General features: G+C 37.9%; 2 protein-coding genes across 2 annotated transcripts in view; both read right to left on the bottom strand.

Moving 5' to 3' along the window:
- LOC142101950 (uncharacterized) overlaps positions 1-18,763 on the bottom strand; it is a 389,962-nt gene that overhangs the window by 323,868 nt on the left and 47,331 nt on the right. The window lies entirely within an intron of this gene.
- On the bottom strand, positions 16,738-17,700 carry LOC142101470 (olfactory receptor 5J3-like). The gene has a single exon (XM_075185923.1). It carries the CDS (start codon positions 17,698-17,700, stop codon positions 16,738-16,740), a length of 963 nt encoding a protein of 320 aa, XP_075042024.1.

Below are 18,763 nucleotides of genomic sequence, written 5' to 3'. Positions count from 1 at the left end.
AGTGTGAAGCTGAGGCTGAGATAAGATAATCATGAAAATGAAAATGTTTCCTACAATGCAGACAATGTAAGCTCCCAATATTACAGAGAAGAGATGGAGACGAAGATGAGGCATATCGGAAAACCCCAATAGAATGAATCCACCAAGAGTCTCATTCTTGAGCTCCATATGTAGATCCAGCAGTTATAAGTGTGATAAAATGATGGTGAAGTTCAGTACAGGGTGCAGTTCTAATAGTGGACCCAACAAGCTGCCTAATCATTATCAGCCATGCAAAGTAATGTAGAAATACAGAGGCACAATGCATCACTATGTTGTGGTGTCCTGGTGTCCAGTCCTCAGGGATGACATTTACCAAGCGATTCACTGGTGAGAGTTATACTGCATAGAAAGAGTGAAATAAGTGATTAGTATCCCATAGTAATATAACATAACATGAGCTAAAACAACTCCACCATGTCATACCTATGATTACTGTGTTACCTGATGGATTGAAATAAATTTAAGTGATCTTTTTGCATTTTTTGAGTGCTAGCTTCTCGCATCCCTGCAAGGACTGTTGTATATACTGTATATATACATACATGTACATACACATATATACAAAAATAGTACAAATGACAGTCCAATGTACAACATATTTTTAAAATGTCTTATTATTCCAACGATTTGGTCTTCTATATGATCTTTCTCAAGGACGCACAAAAGCCAATTTGTTACCCCTAGTTTTCCATAATGCCGCTGTGATAATACCTGGGGGTAGGGTTACTACATCATCATCATCACCATTTATTTATATAGCGCCACTGATTCCGCAGCGCTGTACAGAGAACTCATTCACATCTGTCCCTGCCCCATTGGAGCTTACAGTCTAAATTCCCTAACATACACACACAAAGACAGACAGGGAGACAGCTAGACACTACGGTCAATTTTGATAGCAGCCAATGAGCCAATTAACCTACTAGTATGTTTTTGGAGTGTGGGAGGAAACCGGAGCACCCGGAGGAAACCCACGCAAACACAGGGAGAACATACAAACTCCTCACAGATAAGGCCATGGTCGGGAATTGAACTCATGACCCCAGCGCTGTGAGACAGAAGTGCTACCACTTCGCCACCGACTACATCTTCTAAAATGGAAATGTGGAGATATTGCGTATAGCAACCAATCAGATCTTAGCTATCATTTTCTAGAATGTACTAGATAAATCATAGCTAGATTAATTGATTCAGGCAACATCTCTACTTTTTTTTATATAGAAGGTTTAATAAATCTACCCTCTGGTATTTAATAAATAATCAATTAAGTGCATAATAACATATAGAGAACTGCTATTATAAAAACAGTGAATCACCAATATAGATCATAGATATGGATACATAATACATCTATTTTATATGAGAATTATCATTAAAGCACAGATAAGGAAATATAATAAGTCCCCACCTTAAAGATGATTGGTTATAGTCATCCTTTGGAAAAAATTAAACAAATGCTCAGCAAGAATCAGTGGTAATAGATCGAAAGTAATACAAAACTATTACCTTACAAAAACTGTCATCAAACTTTCTGGTGCATACATTTGTATATGTTTAGAATAATGAAACATGCCTTTACTTTTATCACCCAACAACAAATGTATTTTTAGGATCGTAGATAATTTAAGAAGTGAGATATAAACTATATTAGAAAAAGATTTTACCTTGCAAATCAGTCTGGAACCTGAAGTGGCCTGCCTCCGCAGTTTCAGGAGGGCTGGGGATCTCTTGGATAAACATGTAACATGGGGAAGTGCCAAAACACATATGAATCATCTTAATAGACATTAGATTGAAAAGCTTCACAACATCCCCGCCTCCAAATAAAAAAAATGGGTTAAAATGTATAATACAAACAACATACATGTTAAAATGCATATTACATATGAAAATAGATATGCACTGTTATTGTAGAACATAAAATATCTTACAAATTCAAACTTTTAAAGTGTCTATAAAAGAGTAAGAGAAAATTTAACTCTCAATACAAATAAAAGTCCACTATAGACCTAACCAAATTCAAGTGTGCATGAAGCAGTCTTTTTTAGTGGATTGTAATGAGACAAGTATATGCAGGTGTATGGCCCACTGTGGTATCAGATGGTGATATCTGTTGCTGGGTCTATGCAGCGCTGTTTGTTTCCATCTGAACTATGCCTTAGTGGTTAGACAATCCAGCTGCCAACAGTGGGGTCATGAGTTCGATTCCTGACCCATTTTGTGGAATCCGCCTAAATTGCATGTTAAATTTGTGTGGAGCTACAACAGAGACAAGCAGCTGTATAAAATAAAGTGAATTCAAACAAATAGAAAATATCCACCGATAAAGGCAAACACCACCTAAGTCCCAAAACAATCTGCAGAAGGCAAAAAAATGACAAACAAATTAAAGTCCAACTATTACTTTTATTATATTATACATTAATGAATTTACATTGCAATTAATTAAAACTGTGCATCTACCATGGATTTAGGGGTAAAATAGTTCATTATATAATTATTGACATTTATAAGAATTAAAAAAGAAAACATGTTTGTTATGAGGTAAGTGTATGCAGGTGTATGTTGCGCATAGTTGTTTGCGAATATGAGTTTTGAAAAGCAAACATTGGTTTTACAACAGTTTAGTGTTGTGGCGCTGCTGGTGTGTGCAATTGTTAATTTTTCTCAGTAACACTTTAGCTTGCCACTAGCACTTTGCAATGGTGTATTGTTGAGCTTTTCATTCTAGTGTATATCATGCACATATTTTTTCCATTTGAACATTGCCTTAGTGGTTAGAAAATCCATCTTCCAATAGTGGGGTCAGGAGTTTGAATCATAAGTAGCGCCCTTATCTCTGTGAACTTTAAATATCCTCCCTATGTTTGTGTGGGCTTCCTCCTATGTGTCCCTTATGGAAGAGTATGCATGGTTTATGTACTCACATTTTATTTACATAGTTTAAACAAATTAAACTGTAATGCATTTTATTTATACTAGCGTATTATTAGCCGTTTAAAAAACAAAATCAAGCAAGGTACAGGCTATTAGATATTACACATCAACCACTTCACATTGCAATTTATTGCAACTGTGCATCCACCATGGTTGTTTTAAAAAATAGTAGATCGTTTAATATCTGACCGTAATATAAAATTTAAAAAAAATAAAAAATAAATAATTATTTCTGAGTAAAGTGTATTAAGATGTATGTTGTGCATATTTAGTTGTGAGTAGGGGTATTTTAAACAAACAATGCTTTTTCAACACTTTAGTGTTGCTATTTAGCGCTGCTGCTATAGCTTTTTGGACTTGAACATGACCCCGAGCTTCCTTAAGTGTTAAGCATGAATTTAAGAAAAATGCCAAGTACTTCTTATCTATCCGATGACCCCGATATTCCTTAAGTGTTAAGCATGAATTTAAGAAAAACGCCAAGTACTTCTTATCTATCCGCCTAATCTTCTTAGGTCAGTACGATCTACTTCCGATCTCCACTCATTCCCTGCTCTTTCCCAACCCTTTTCTCTTAAGTGGTCGGAGAGCTTCTTAAGTGAAGTTAAGAAGGATTTTCATCTCGACTTAAGAAATTCATAACTTACTCAGCAGATTTTCCTTCTTATCTCCCTTTTCTGGGCATGCGCAGAGAGGATTTTCGTATTAACTGCAAAAAACAGCAGATAAGATTAGTAATGAATCAAGCCCTCTGGAGGAACTTAGGCAAGAAATTGAGTAAGTTTTCTTATTTAAGTTTCCTGGACAAAACCATATTGCAATGCAAGGGGGTGTAAATTAGTTTCTTATTTTGCACATAAGATAAATACTGGCTATATTTTCATGTAGCACACAAATACTTGATAGCTGATCTATACCGTTAAATTTAAAGTTGATATTTGTGTGCTACATGAAAAAACTGCTATTATTTAACTTATGTGCAAAATAATAAACAAATTTACATCCCTTGCATTGCAACATTGTTTTGTCAAGAAAACTTACTCAGTTTATTGCCTAAGTTCTTTAATGAATCAGGCCCTCTGTCTTTAAATATTTTGCTACCAAATAGTGACTCAAGAACAATACAAAATGTATTTTTATTATTAAGGAAAACTAATAAACTTTGAAATGTTCTTTAATGAAATATCAGAGTGTCACAAGTAACACATTTCCTTTTTGTTCTGCTCTTTGCACTAAGAATATATTAAACTTAAATGTGTGGCCGCACCTCCAAAAATGAAGTTGAACTTGTGGAATAGACCATTGTCATTATTTAAATAAAAATTGGGAAATTGTGATCTGCTTAGTGGGTCTGATTCATTAAGGAAAGTTAAGCAAAAAATTAAGCAAGTTTTCTTACATACGTTTTCTCAACAAAATCATGGTGCAATTCAACGGGTGCAAATTAGGTTATTATTTTGCACATAAGGAAAATACTGTCTCTTTTTTCATGTAGCACACGAAAACTTGATAGCTTAATTGTGCACAGAAATTTAAAGTTGATCTAGGACATGCTCTACCCCAAATATAAATCTGCCATCACATCTTAAACGTACCTCCCACTCCAATGCAACATGGATTTGCCTTACTTTTGCTTAACTTTAATAAATCAGGCCCATATAGAGTGTGTGTGTATATTTAATATATAAATGTTTAGTGGCGTCTGTCTGTCTGTGTGTGTGTGAAAAAAAACAACAAGTTGCAGCGCCACCTGCTGGGCGGAGTTATACACTGACCTACTAAATTCTTAGTGTGTGTGGGAAAAAAATTCAAAAAGGGCTGAAATTTGGTAGGGCTCAAACTCATTTGCGTGAGGTAATTTTACCTCATGAACACACATGTTTAGAGGCGTGCGTTAGTGTATGTGTGTGTGGAAAAAACTATTTTCTCAGAAAGGGCTCATCCAATTGGCCTGAAATTTGGTATACTGACATTATTTGACAAAAAAATTAGAATAGTCAAGTCAGTTAACTTCCATCATCCCCCCTTCCCCCCCGTGGGAGGGGTAGTAAAGGCTAAATTTACGAGTTGAGGGGTCAAACTCATTTTTGTGAGGTAATTTTACCTCATGAACACACATTAAAAAGGCCGCTTGCGTCGGGAAGTAACGCTCTTCCCCTGAGGAGGCCTGGGCTAGGTCCAAATGCATGACAAGAACCTTTTTAAGACCTTAAGTAGCTTGATTTGACTAGAATGCATGAGTATCATGCACGGGTTAACTTGTGTATATATATATAGTTGTCGAAGTGAATATTTAGAAGTGGTGGTATAAAAATGTAATGGGAATGTAAGTGACTGGAGTGTGACAGTGTTACAATGACGGCAGTAGGAGAAGAGGCAGTATGACATAACATTATATACCCCCCACTTCCACCACTTATGTAGTCCTTTGTAAATAATACCTTATACATATGTATTATAATGAACAATTTTGCTGGGATCTTTTCAGCGCAGACTTTAAGTCAAATTTTAATTTAAAGCCTCATCAACAGATGTAACACACTCCAGACTGAGAGCTGGAAAGTGAGGCATCTTGATATGTTAGAAATTGCAGAGCAAATGCATTCGGTTAATTTAATAAAAGTTGAAATGCATATTCTATATCTCACTTACCCAGTGACTGGTGATTGCCTACAGTGTAGCTGAAGGGGGTTTTAAGCCTTTTTTATTAATTTAAATTTAAATTTCATCATTTGCCAGTTACATTATTTTCACCACTAACAAATTAATATTACAGACAATGGCTGCGATTTTAACAAAAATTAACAAGATGTGGAAAGAGATGGATGATTTATCTTCTCTGTATGTTACTAGTTTGTATGAGGGCAACAAGCCTTCTAAATAGTTACAAGAGGAGGATATTTCACTGGGGTCATGAGTTCAATGGTCTTATCTGTGAGGAGTTTGCATGTTCTCCCCATTTTTGCGTTGGTTTTCTCCGGGTGCTCCGGTTTCCTTCCTCATTCCAAAAACATACTGGTAGGTTAATTGGCTGCTAACAAAATTGACCTTAGTCTGTGTGTGTGTGTCTGTCTCTGTCTGTGTGTATGTATGTTAGGGAATTTAGACTGTGAGCCCCAATGGGGCAGGGACTGATGTGAGTGAGTTCTCTGTACAGCGCTGCGGAATTAGTGGCGCTATATAAATAAATGGTAATAATAATAATAATAATAATAATAATACCTGTAGTGAATAGAGATCGTCTATGAAAAGTCTATTTTCCTAAGAAAGCATGGGAAAGACACATATATTTAAGTTCTTCAAAAGGACACAAAAAGTTTGCATCCTAATCCCTTTTATTGACAGAATAGTGTGTAGGGTGTAATTATTTCCATCAAACACATGTTTAAGAACATTTTCAGACTCCTCCACTTTTATAGACTATCCCCTTGGATATAATGAGGTGCGTCTTTCATGTATTACAAATCTCTCCAGCATTGTCAGATAACTGTTGTTTTACTCCGACAAGCTGGAATATAGATGTTTATGTGACAACAATCTACTAGAAAATGTGGAATTGAAACACATTAGGTGCAAACAGGCTCTTAGGGTTTTCTTCACTAATATGAACTATATGTATCTCCTGAATGTTCTTCTATGTTATGTTTTAGGCTTCTTAATCTCGTTGAGATTTTTTTAATGTAATACCGGTACTTTATAACAGATAGAAATATGACTAATTTTTTACTGACTGTCAGTAAATGTACTGGTGCGTGACAACCATGTAACATGACAATAAAATCTCCCATGATTGAATAATATAACTGGAGAGGGAAATATTTTTTTAATCATTTACCTGTTATTGCTCTTCGCAGTAAAAGCACTCTTGAAAACTGAGGATTTGTACACAAAAATAGCTGTGAGAATAGCATCTCAAAGACCATCTGTCCTCAGCTATACATGAGCATTACTGGGATTTATAGAACCTACAGGATCCCTGTGAACAAGCAGCATCTTAAACAACGATCCATTTATGTGTAAGTCAAGGTGGTATTTATACAGTAGGTGGAGACCTGGGAGAGTTCACCAATTTCCCACACAAACCAATTATAAAATATCTGGTATGTAGGGAAAACATCACTGAAACAAGAGATTGTAATAATTTCATAAAAAATACGTTATTAATTAAATCTAATATTCTGTAGCAACAATTATCTGAAATAAAGCTGCTTACAAAATTGTAAGGTTTTATAGGTAAATAGTTGATTTATTTTATGCTATATATTTTATCAGCATAGGTATTATTTCTATTGAAATGTTGTGAAGTATAATTATAGCTGTATATAAATATAACATCATCCTGCGCTTTTCCGGTGTCTCCTGTTATCATCCTCCAAGATGGCAGCTCCCACCTAGATCTTGCGCTGTTCCTTGGTACATATTAATGACTCACCTAAGGGTGTTGCCCTAGTTCAGTGCTCTTGTGTCTGCTAAGAACACTCTGTTGTGTTATCCTGGTAATCGAGATGTTGCAGTTCCACTTTGACTTCACGTCGTATCCACTGTCTGTGATTCCTGGTCCTGAAACCCTAAACCTTATAAATTGAATTCCAGATTTTGTGACCTTGTTTGTGGTGTATGAATAAATGAGTAAATGATATTTGGCTACATTTACCAACTACTGTGGGGACATCATTCCATTGACTGCTCTACTTTTGCCCTAAATTAACTCTGTATTAGACGTATGTGTTACTATATATTATTCAGACACATACCATAGTCTGAACGTGGGAGATACAATCATATAAACAATACATATAACTTACTTCCAGGAATCTACACACCACTTCTGTTATACATTCATACAGTACAAATATATAACCATATACACATAATACATCTGTCACAGCCACTCTAGGAATTTGATGGAGGCTGTCTACCAGCAGTTGGCGCAACTGAGCATGGAGGTGCGGAGTCGAATACCCCCACTGGATTCACCAGGGACCCCACAAGGAGGTTTGGGCTTTGCTGTGTGGGACGTGCAGGTTGTGGCCCTCGATGTCAGTCACTGGTGAGGCAGCAGGTGAAGAACAGAGTAGTCAGTCAAAGTCAAGGTCAATACCTGATAATCAATGGAGCTAAATCAGATGCCAAAGGAGAAATCAGGAACAGCAGAGGTCTAAGCTGAGTAATTAATGGTTAATAGCAGAATCAGGAGAACGCTGGAGCTGGAACACAAGTGACCCAATACTCTGGCAGTCAATGGCTGTCAGGTTCTGCCTTATATAGGCAGTTCAATTAGATTTGGCGGTCAGTGACGTCATCCGCCACTAACCTCTAATAGGAGAGGTGGAAAGCATGTCCCGTTGCCTGGCAATGGGTGCGCATATACAGGTCAGCAGAGAGGAAGCCAGAGATTGCAGCAAGTTGCCAGAAAACGGGCGCGCCGGACCGAAAGTGGAGGAAATCGTCCGATCCTTCAACACTGCAGGTAAGCAGGAATGGAGCCAAACAACATCACAGTGACAATTATATTTGATTACCTGCACACAAATGTATCTTCATTTGAGATGCTATATACATTCTTGATAACGTAACAATTTTCAGTAACAATTTTACACATAATAAGAAACAGTGTAGCATAGATGGATGGCACAAAACTTCATCACGTTTCCTTTACTCTCAATTCTGTACATATATATATATATAAATATATATATATATATATATATATATATATATACCTTAATCATGTATGTGTGTGTACATATGTATCCCAGTTTCCATTACAACTCCCATTTCCAATCCCGACTAACCACAACTCCAATTCTGCACAGTCATAGACTATATGCTCCAAGTCCAAAAGGTAAGTAACACTATTATATCCAATATGCAATGCCATACTATAAACCCCACCTACCTTCTCAGTATACTAGTGCCCATGTGTGTATGATGATGTCATCACATGCCTGTAGATGCATTGTGTGTTGGCCAAGAGTTGACGTCAGCACACCTAGCTGACCTGCATGTGCATTATTGCGCATGCGCTGTATGGCTGATCAGCACATGCGTTGTACAGTTGCACAATAGGAAATCCTGGGATCACTCCTTAACAATCCCCCAGTTGTCGGAACCTAGACACTATGTTGGAATGTTACTTAACACTAAAGCAAAATGTGTGTGAACAGGTGGTCTATAGGATAATTATCATCCAGTTTGGAATTAACTATGGCAATGCAATGTTTACAGTTCAAATTAACAAGTTGCTGAGGCGGTAGAGAAAAGTGTGCTATAGTTTTCGTCTGTGTCACGATGCAGAAATTAAAAAAACGCTTTAAGTTTTATTACTGATGAAAGGAAAAACTTCCATATAGTGAGGAAAGTGCCTACTGCCCCTATAATAGTATAACTTATCTCTCAATGCTTTATCAAGGGCTGTGTGGAGCCCGAAACATTGATTACTTTTGTTATGGAATAAAGAATTGATCATCATTTGTAAAAATCCTGTGAGTGCCTTCTAATTATACTAATATATATATATATATATATATATATATATATATATATATATACTATCTGCATATGTCAATACGTAGGGCAATTTGTGTCTGCATAAGATGATTGATATACAGTATTGCACAATGTATTTATATGGTAATAATCATCTTTTCACATTGCTATGTTTTCAGCATTGTATCTATAGCGTTTGGTGTTTATATATACTATGTTTGCTAAGGTTTTTATTGTCCTCTTTGTCCATGTCATTAAAGTTATTCATACGCATGCGCGGAGAGTGGCGGTCCCTGCGCATCCGCCAATATGGCGCGGCTTATAGTTAAAAAGCCAGAAATGTTTGTACCGTTACTTACTATTTTGGTGCTCCTGAGGAAGTCTTGTTATCTCGAGACAAAACGTGTTGAGCCACGGTGTCTATCAGTGCTATTTTTTGTACCTCATGTGAGTTACTATATTACTATTATTTAATAAATTGTGACTGTTTTTTTAAACCATAACTTTCCTTGTCACTCTCGTCCATCACCGCCACTGATGAGGTTCCTTGAGAGAGGTTTTGTGTGTGTTTGATTTTACATATGTCCCAGACCTGAGTAATACTACAGTCCTGGAAAATTCTGGTACGCAGACCATATGTACCTTTCTATCTAGATGTGCACACAGGGATGTTTGTGTGTTATACATTTCACTCCACAGGGTTCACCCTCTGATTTGGTACACTAAATCTGGTGAACAGGGTGGTGGTCCTACCTGTATGATACAATACTGCACTATATTTGTTCTATTTTTTCTGCATTGTCGTCCTGTCTGATGGAGATCTGGAGGTACAGCCTTTGAAAAGGAGTCTCTACCTATCCCAATCAATCGTTGACTATATCCTTACGGTACACAGCTTATTACCTGTTTTTCAATCTCTACATCTGATAATACACATTGGGGCGCCCTACCTGTTTTTTCTGTTACAGTATCTTCATCTATTCGGACTAACCATCTGGTCGCAGGTTCTCTGAGGCTGCCGCTCTTAAATGAGATAAGTGTTTCGGGACTCATTTCATATTTTGAACTTTATGGGTGTATATATTATCTACACTTGAGACTTATATAAGTGGTATTCACGCTGTGGTAAATAGCGCCATTTTTATATCTATTATTGTTTTCTAATATATATATATATATATATATATATATACACATATATAAGAATTTTAAGTAGAAAGTAGACACATTACATCTGGATCTAAGAGTTCACTTGTGAGAATGATTGAAAGATTGAAATTGTCACATGGATCCATTATAGTACACATTGTGAGGATACCAGGTTAATGTTTAACTCTTCTGCTGTAACAGCTGGCTGTTTTGCCCTGAGGCAACCTTATGTACCAGCTTGGTGCATCCGGTATCTGTGAGTATTAAAATCACATAGGCAAGAACTGGTTAAAGTAAATATACTTTAATGTATAGCACACTTTACATGATTAACTACCAGGGGAGTTTGCTGCACCAAGCCACATACACATCCCTATCCTAAGGGATCACCAATCCCAGAGCACTGATCCTGTTGGTGCAATACTTTTAGCTCCTCTACCACCAGCGTAGGGACCAAGCTTGATGTCTCCCAGCTTTTGGCAGAGTCCCAAAGTAGCATGTCCACTGTGTCTTGCAACTACTGCAGCTTTGCTCAAAGTAGAAGACTCATCTTGTCAGGGTGTGGCACTTTTTATCCCCCTTTTGTTTCAACAGTCTAGGTTTGCCCCCAATGACGGTGCTTAGATTGCAAAGTCTCTCTGGATTGGTACCTGCTTAAGAGAGTGGTTGTCACCAGGTCACCTTAACATATTCAGCAGGCCACCTACAGTACTTGGCTCTGGGGCATCTTCTTGGTCCTGGTCCAACAATGGGGTACAGCTTATCCACACATGATTACCTGGGTATCTGAGCATCTAAAGACACCACCTGATCTTAGCCCTTTCCAGTCTTTTTGGGTGATAGCATGCTTCCAGCTGATCAGCACTTCTTGTGAAATATGGGCAACCGCTAATGGAGGAAGTCACACAAGAATAATGCAAACAGTTGGCACTAACAGATTATGTAGTGCCGGTGGCCTGGGGACCCAAGTGTGCCTAAGTGACAATAGCTCTTTAGAGAGAATGGTACACAATACAACGATGTCTATAGAACCCATCTGGCAACAATTAAGAACAATAATGCAATAATATAACATTAAGACAACTTTTAACATTAACAGTGTCATTTAATACAGTTTATACTCGCAGAGAGGGGATGCCAAGGCTTAACCTTTATTTTCAGTTCCCTGGCACTTTGCTCTCGCCACACATACATACTTGAATTATGGATACTTTGTCACTAAAAAAGGAGAGTGATTGTAGTGTGATAAACTCTATGGGTCAGAATCAGTGGGAGGTAAAGTAGGAGCTTTGCATAATACGCAGCTGCTCACACCATTTATTATTACAGTAGAGAAATCTCATTTCCTTTTTCCTCCATGAGGTGTGCTCAAAAATGAGTGGGTATTTCAGTCCGAACAGTGCTGCAACATCATCGCTCATCCTAGATTGCCTCATTAATTATTCTCACCCTCCTACACTTTTCCATTGTGCTGTTTTACACCAACTCCCACTCTAATCTATAGACAACTCATTCACACAGTAAAAATATAATTAGAGATGCTCAGGCTCGGTTCCCCGAGAACCAAACACACCAAAACTTAGCAGATCCGATCTTGTAAGGTCAGTAGGGACCAAGCAAGACCTTGTCTTCCGGACTCCAAAAGTGGTGTCCGAATACTTTTACGTGTAAAAGCTCGAAGAAAACAGTAAGGCATTAGTGGAAAATGTATGTTCAGATTCAGAAATGACACAAATCCCTGAGGAGAGTCTATCCACGAGTGCTATGTGTAATCCTTTGTAGTGTTTGTAAAGTCACGGTCAGTAGAGGTAGGGATTTTAACTATCTAGGAACCTCATCCATGTTACGCAATTTGAAGCGAGTTTATGGCAAGCTGTTGGGAAAATCAGAAACTTATGCTAAAACCTGGTTCACAAGTATCCAGGTTTACAACTCTTACGCGTTTCTTCACGATTGTGGTTTCCTCAGAGTCTCTGCAGGTGAAGATACCACTAATACCTTGATTTGAACTGGCTGACTATGAAGCCGACTGGATGGAGTTAATTAATATTTTACAATTCAATGTACTATTGACGCCTTTGAAATTGACTGGTGAAGATTATGGATCGACATTTTGTTTTGCTGATAATAGTCATCAATAACAACTGTGGTTTTGATATTGAACGTTAAGACTTCCCCCTATGTGCACTGAAAGGGGAGGCGTTTTGGAGCAATATAAACAAGTGTCCTGGTTCTCATTTTTTCTATTGTTGGTAATAGTGTTTTCTTTTATGGATATGTTATATATGTTATATATGTTTTTAATGTTTATTAAAATGTTTTCATTTAAAATCATTGATGAGTATTATATGGTAGCACCCTAGAGTCTAAATGGATTGGATGTGCTTCTTATGTTTTATGTAGTTTGTTTTATTAGAGTAAATCTCATATCAAAATACTCTCCCTACCGCCCTCTTAGATCTACCTCTGACCTGTGTCTCTCGTCTCTGGTAACCAACTCTCCCTCCTGACTACAAGACTTCTCCTGTGCTGCTCCGCACTTATGGAATTCCCTACCATGCTCAATCAAGCTTTCCCACAGCCTTCAAATCTTTAAACGCTCTCTGAAAACCCATCTCTTTATTAGAGCTTAACTTATCCCTGATGATACTATTCACACTAATACACCCTCACAACTATCCCAGTCTCCACTCTGAACCTCACACGATCCTTGTTTCAGCTGTGCCCTCTTCTCTCATGAGCAGGGCCGTCCCTACTCTTTGTTTTCATGTCTGCATTTATATTGTCTAACTTTTTTGTCATTGTTTTATGTACAGAATATCTTGTTTTGCCTACTGCGCTGCGTAGCACTGTGGCAAATCTACAATAATAATTATAATAATTCTATCTTCTGTCTTCTGATGTTTAGATGAAAGGCTGGAGAAAAGTATAATGTATATATTTAACAAAAACAAAACCCAAATTAAAAGCTCTTCCACTCCCCTGGTGATCATCATAGGTTGCATCATAAACTTGGACTTTGAGGATTATTAGTGGCACACATAGACACTGATTGCTACCAATTCTAGAGGATCAGGATCAATGTAGACATGTTGTTGTGGCCTAAAATTTAGACCTCATCTTTATGGCCTAGACATGATGGCCTCCCTATACAAACATATATCACACCCAGCCAGGAGAAAATGAAGATGGGAAGATAAAATTGGGGGGTTGGGGGAAAGGATTGGATTTCACCAGGTGGGTTTTTGTGAGGTGTGGATTAGGAATGTAGGAGATTGAATGTAATATTGAGAGAGGAGTAGACCCCTATATGGATGGGTTAAAAAAAACTCAATTACTACCTAGTTCCAGCTGAACCCTGATGAGTGGTGAATACATTCACCCTAAAATAATCTCTAACATAGCTAACCCAATTACACTGGCAGACCCCTGTGTCCCCTGTTTTACCTCCTAAAGGAAAATAGAAAAAGAATAAGTTCCCGAAGTGTCTATTCATAGAAAAGATGATGAGCTTCAGTTTTTTGTTTTGTCCTGCCCCTCATTGGTGTCTCTGGCACCTATAACACCGAAAGTTCGGGTCACTACAGAAAATGTTTATCGAGTTTTTAAGCTTTCCCAGATTACTTCTGGACCTATTATGACATTGTCATGTCCTGGAGCAGGTGCCAGTATGGATGTCTTGCTGAAACTAGGAGCACAATAGAGGGCGCTCTTTGCTCTGGATACACATTAGTCCTTCTTCCTGTAAAATGTATTGTGATAACACGCCCTCTATTGGATAATCATGACTTTCACCCTTGAAATGTAATATTGCCATCTATAGGCTGGAGGGTCACTTTTTCAAAAGCAAACTGATGAGTGAAACATGATGAGGTGTAATTGCTCATACTCACTCAGCATGTCACTGCATGGTAGGTATTTTGGTTCTCAGCCTCCCCCTATACCATAAACTGAGGAATTACCTGAAAGCCATAAGGGCAGGAAAAATAAGTATGTCCTGGAATAAATATCTTTACCAGCATATTTTACCCCTTAACACTGGTCTACGAGGTGTCTCACACACCATGATATGTGGGTGTGTTGAGCATTTAAACTACAACATTCATGATGTAACTCCTCACATGATATATTTTGAGAAGTTAACACATTTAATAAGTTGTAAAGAAGCAAAAATATATGATCTTTAAATCAAACCTGCCAGCTGTCCCGATTTTGGTGGGATAGTCCAGATTCAATGGGACCAGATATGATCCCTCCCCTTAGATTGTACGCTCCTTCGAGCAGTGCCTCCTCACCTTCTGTTCTCCACCACCTTAACTCTGCTCTTCAGCTCCTTGTCTCTTCTGTGAGGTCCTCCTGCCCTTCTACCCCTCTCTCTACCCCGCTGGGGGCTCTCACCTCTCATCTAGCTGTACATTGAGCTTCTGAGTTACTGTGCTTTTTGTTAACAGTACCGTTCTGTCTCACCCTGTATCGTGTTTCTGTCTGTCCCTGTACGGCGCTACGGATACCTAGTGGCGCCCTATAAATAAAAATTAATAATAATAATAATAATGACTATCGCGCCATCCCGCTGTCTACACATTTATCCCAACTTACAGAAGGTTAGGAGGTATGTCTCCGCTTAACATTGGGATTTTAGGGGACAAAATGGGTGTTAGGGGGCAGCTTAGTTCTTTGGAAGCACTAGACACCCACAAGTCACGGCCCCTTACATGATGCCATTCCGTCATCTTTTGGAGGAGGCGTGGTCATGTCCAGATTTAGATACTTCAATTGTTGAGTGGTATATTTAAATATATTGAATGTGGGATAGGTGAGCGACATACAATTCAGCCAATGTCATAGCATATTGTGATCATAGACAATACAACACTATAATATCGCAATACATGATTACACATTAGTCAAATGATATTTATTCAAACAAAACATACTTTGAATATTCTTCAAAGCAATGTTTTCTCTCCTCTCCTATTACCAACGACATGTTGTTAATATGAGGATAAGAGCATGGATTCTGAAGGTATTCTTGTAGTTTCAAAAGCTGGCTGAATACAGAATTCCGTCACAATGCTGAATCCTGAAGAAATCTCAAGTCCTAAATTTGAATGTCCAAAATGATAAAATCTCTGTACTCTGCAGACTAAAGCTGTGAGGAGTTTAGTATTTGGATTCAGTTGCACATATCCTGAGAAGTCCACGAAAAATACATCTTGCAAAACCCTTCAGATTCAGCTTCAGTGCATATCTAGTTGTATCTTTGGAAGATAGAGAACCTGGAACCGGCTTAGCTTTTGAGCTGCGGAATTACCCTGAAAAAATATCAGTTCTCAACCATAGTCCTCATTCTGATCAGTCTTTCCTGAAGTAAACTGGTCTATCATGATGATGATACTGTCCTATACAGCTCCTGAAGAACATTTGTATCTCTTGCCAGGTCCAGGGGTGAAGTCTACAGTGGGTACCAGTGTTACAATCCAAATCACTCATCCATTATAACAGTGAATATCCCTCCTGTGAATGCAGCAAAGTTGCACCTGGGGCAATAACCTTGATTCATTGGAGAACCTCTGCTGGATCTTGCAATAGAAAATGCAGAAAATGTCTTCTCTGTAACCATTATGACTAATGATATTGAGCATGGTCATGAGCTTCCATGGTGGGCTGGTATTCTCTTCCCGATTAATATATTGCTAAATATTTAACTCTCTGGCTTGTGGCCCTTGGGTATCAGCACCTGTTTTAGCGTGGTCAAAGGAGATACATTTTATGTAATAGAATATATTTTTCAGCATAACATAACAGATTTTATGACTTCAGGGAGGTTTACAATCAATACATCATCTTTGTATCTACCTACTGCCACAAGTCAACTTTCCATATGTTTATAGATAATGCTACAATAATTCTTTAGATAATTCTCTTTGAGGTCTTTGACACGTCTACCTCTAGCTGAGGTCTGTCTGTAACTCCTATATTCAGTTTGTTTGTTCTAATTTTTGTTAGGGAGCAATGTTACTGTGTTTTTTTTTACATTTACTAATACATGTGGTATAAAGAATCTTTGGCCTCTGTACGGCAATATATGACGATCTAAAACATTTCATGAATATTATTTTAGTCGTCTTCTAAATCTTGCATCCATTTTTCACCATGTTTCCCACCACATTGTGTCATTCTCTTCACAGCATTTTTGACTTCCTTGTTTCTCAAACTATATATAAATGGGTTGAGCATAGGTGTGATAATGCTGTAAACCACACTGATCACCCGATCATAAGTCATTGAGTAGAGGGAGCTTGGTCGAAAGTACATGAATATAATTGAGCTATAAAAGATGATGACCACAGTTAAGTGAGAGGAACATGTGGAGAAGGTTCGTCTCCGGCCTTTGGAGGTACGCAGCTGCAAAACAGCTCTTATAATTAAGATGTAGGAACCAAAAATAAACAACATGGGACCCATGACAATTAGGGAGCCTTCAATGAAGACAACATTCTGCTGAACAGAAGTGTCTTTGCAGGAGAGCATTAACAAGGCTGGGACATCACAGAAGTAGTGGTGAATGACCCAACGGCAGCGTTGAACAGAAGATGTCATGGCAGTGAACAGAGTTGAGTGGAGACTGACAATAATCCATGAGGAGGTTACCAGACAAACACATGTCCTCTTGTTCATTATAGTGGAGTAATGCAACGGCTGACAAACTGCCGCATACCGGTCCAAGGCCATGACAGTCAGTAGAAAGCTGTCCATATTACCCACCATGTGGAACAGGAAAAGCTGCAAGAAACAGCCATGGAATGAAATGGACATGTTCTTAGTGAAGAGGCTATGGAGAGCCTGGGGAATGGTGATAGACGTTAGACAAACATCTACAACAGAAAGGCTTCCCAACAACATGTACATCGGGGTGTGGAGCTGGGACTGAGTTGAGATAAGTATAATCATTAGAAGGTTGCCCACAATGCAGAGAACATACGCCCCCATGAAGAAACAGAAAAGGGGCAGTCGAAGGGAAGGCTTCTCTGAGAGACCCACTAGAGTGAAAGCAACTACGGTTTGATTCTCAAAATCCATATTTGCAGAAATAAAATGATTAGGAAAGCAGTATAAGATGCTTATGTTTGACCTACAGGATGGGATAACCCAGAGCCTAGTTCTAAGAATGTATAATCTATACTATAAACCATCTGAGGACTACAAGGGACAGACAGTCAGTAGAGCATATGAAATATTTCATATGAGTTAAACCAAAATACAATTCCTACATTTCAAGGACAGGTAGTCTAATGAATACACATCAGATCATTAGAGTTAATCATTTAATTAAGTAATCTAACTAAGATGAAAGAAATCCAGACTATGCAATGAAACCTTCCTGGCAAAATAGTGATGTAAAGTGGATAAGGTGGCATTCTGGATCTCAGACTTTATCAATGAACCAGATTAATGAGAACCTAGATGCATTGAATGGAATAGGATGAAATACTACAGATTGAACCAAATTATTTCCACTGATGAACCTTTGCAGGACTTCATATTCCATAAACCGCAGATCCTTAAGTCGGCTGGTGAATATTTCCTGTAATGCAATACAAAAATAAAAAAGGTACAATAAATATAGTGTATATTACTGGACTCACATGGTTTTCATACTATAAGACTGGGATCACTTATATAATTCTTGTTCAATCTATAACTTAAAAGCCATGATTATTTTTTAAAGGAGAGCTAATTCCAATTAGCATGAGAATGTTAACCAATGATTAGATGAATCTTGAAGATTTTTGATTGGATGGATACAATTTAAACATCCCACTCTTACGAGCATCGGGTTTGCCTTGAATAAGCAGTTTCTACAGCGAAACGCGTGTTGGTTTAGGCTCTTTGCAGTTCAATCTATATTGTATAAGAGATGTATGGCTAAAATACCTTTTCGGGCAAATGATTGTGGATATAGATTGATATTAGTTAAACTAACAATTGTGGGTATAGATCGCTGTATGCAAGTTTAACAGCTCCACGCAACCCATAGCTAGAGCAGAGATTAGACAATGAGCAAAACACTGAAACATGAATGAAGCACAATGTAGGGAAAGCTAAAGCTATTCTTTTGATGGCGAATATACTGAAACTCTAA

Source organism: Mixophyes fleayi, chromosome 9 (genome assembly GCF_038048845.1).
Source record: "Mixophyes fleayi isolate aMixFle1 chromosome 9, aMixFle1.hap1, whole genome shotgun sequence".
Classification (NCBI taxonomy): Eukaryota; Metazoa; Chordata; class Amphibia; order Anura; family Limnodynastidae; genus Mixophyes; species Mixophyes fleayi.
The sequence above is the reverse complement of the archived record's forward strand: the minus strand, read 5'-3'. Positions and strand labels throughout refer to the sequence as shown.

Excerpts from the sequence above, each read along its gene's own strand:
- LOC142101470 (XM_075185923.1), bottom strand. The coding sequence starts at position 17,700 with ATGGATTTTGAGAATCAAACCGTAGTTGCTTTCACTCTAGTGGGTCTC.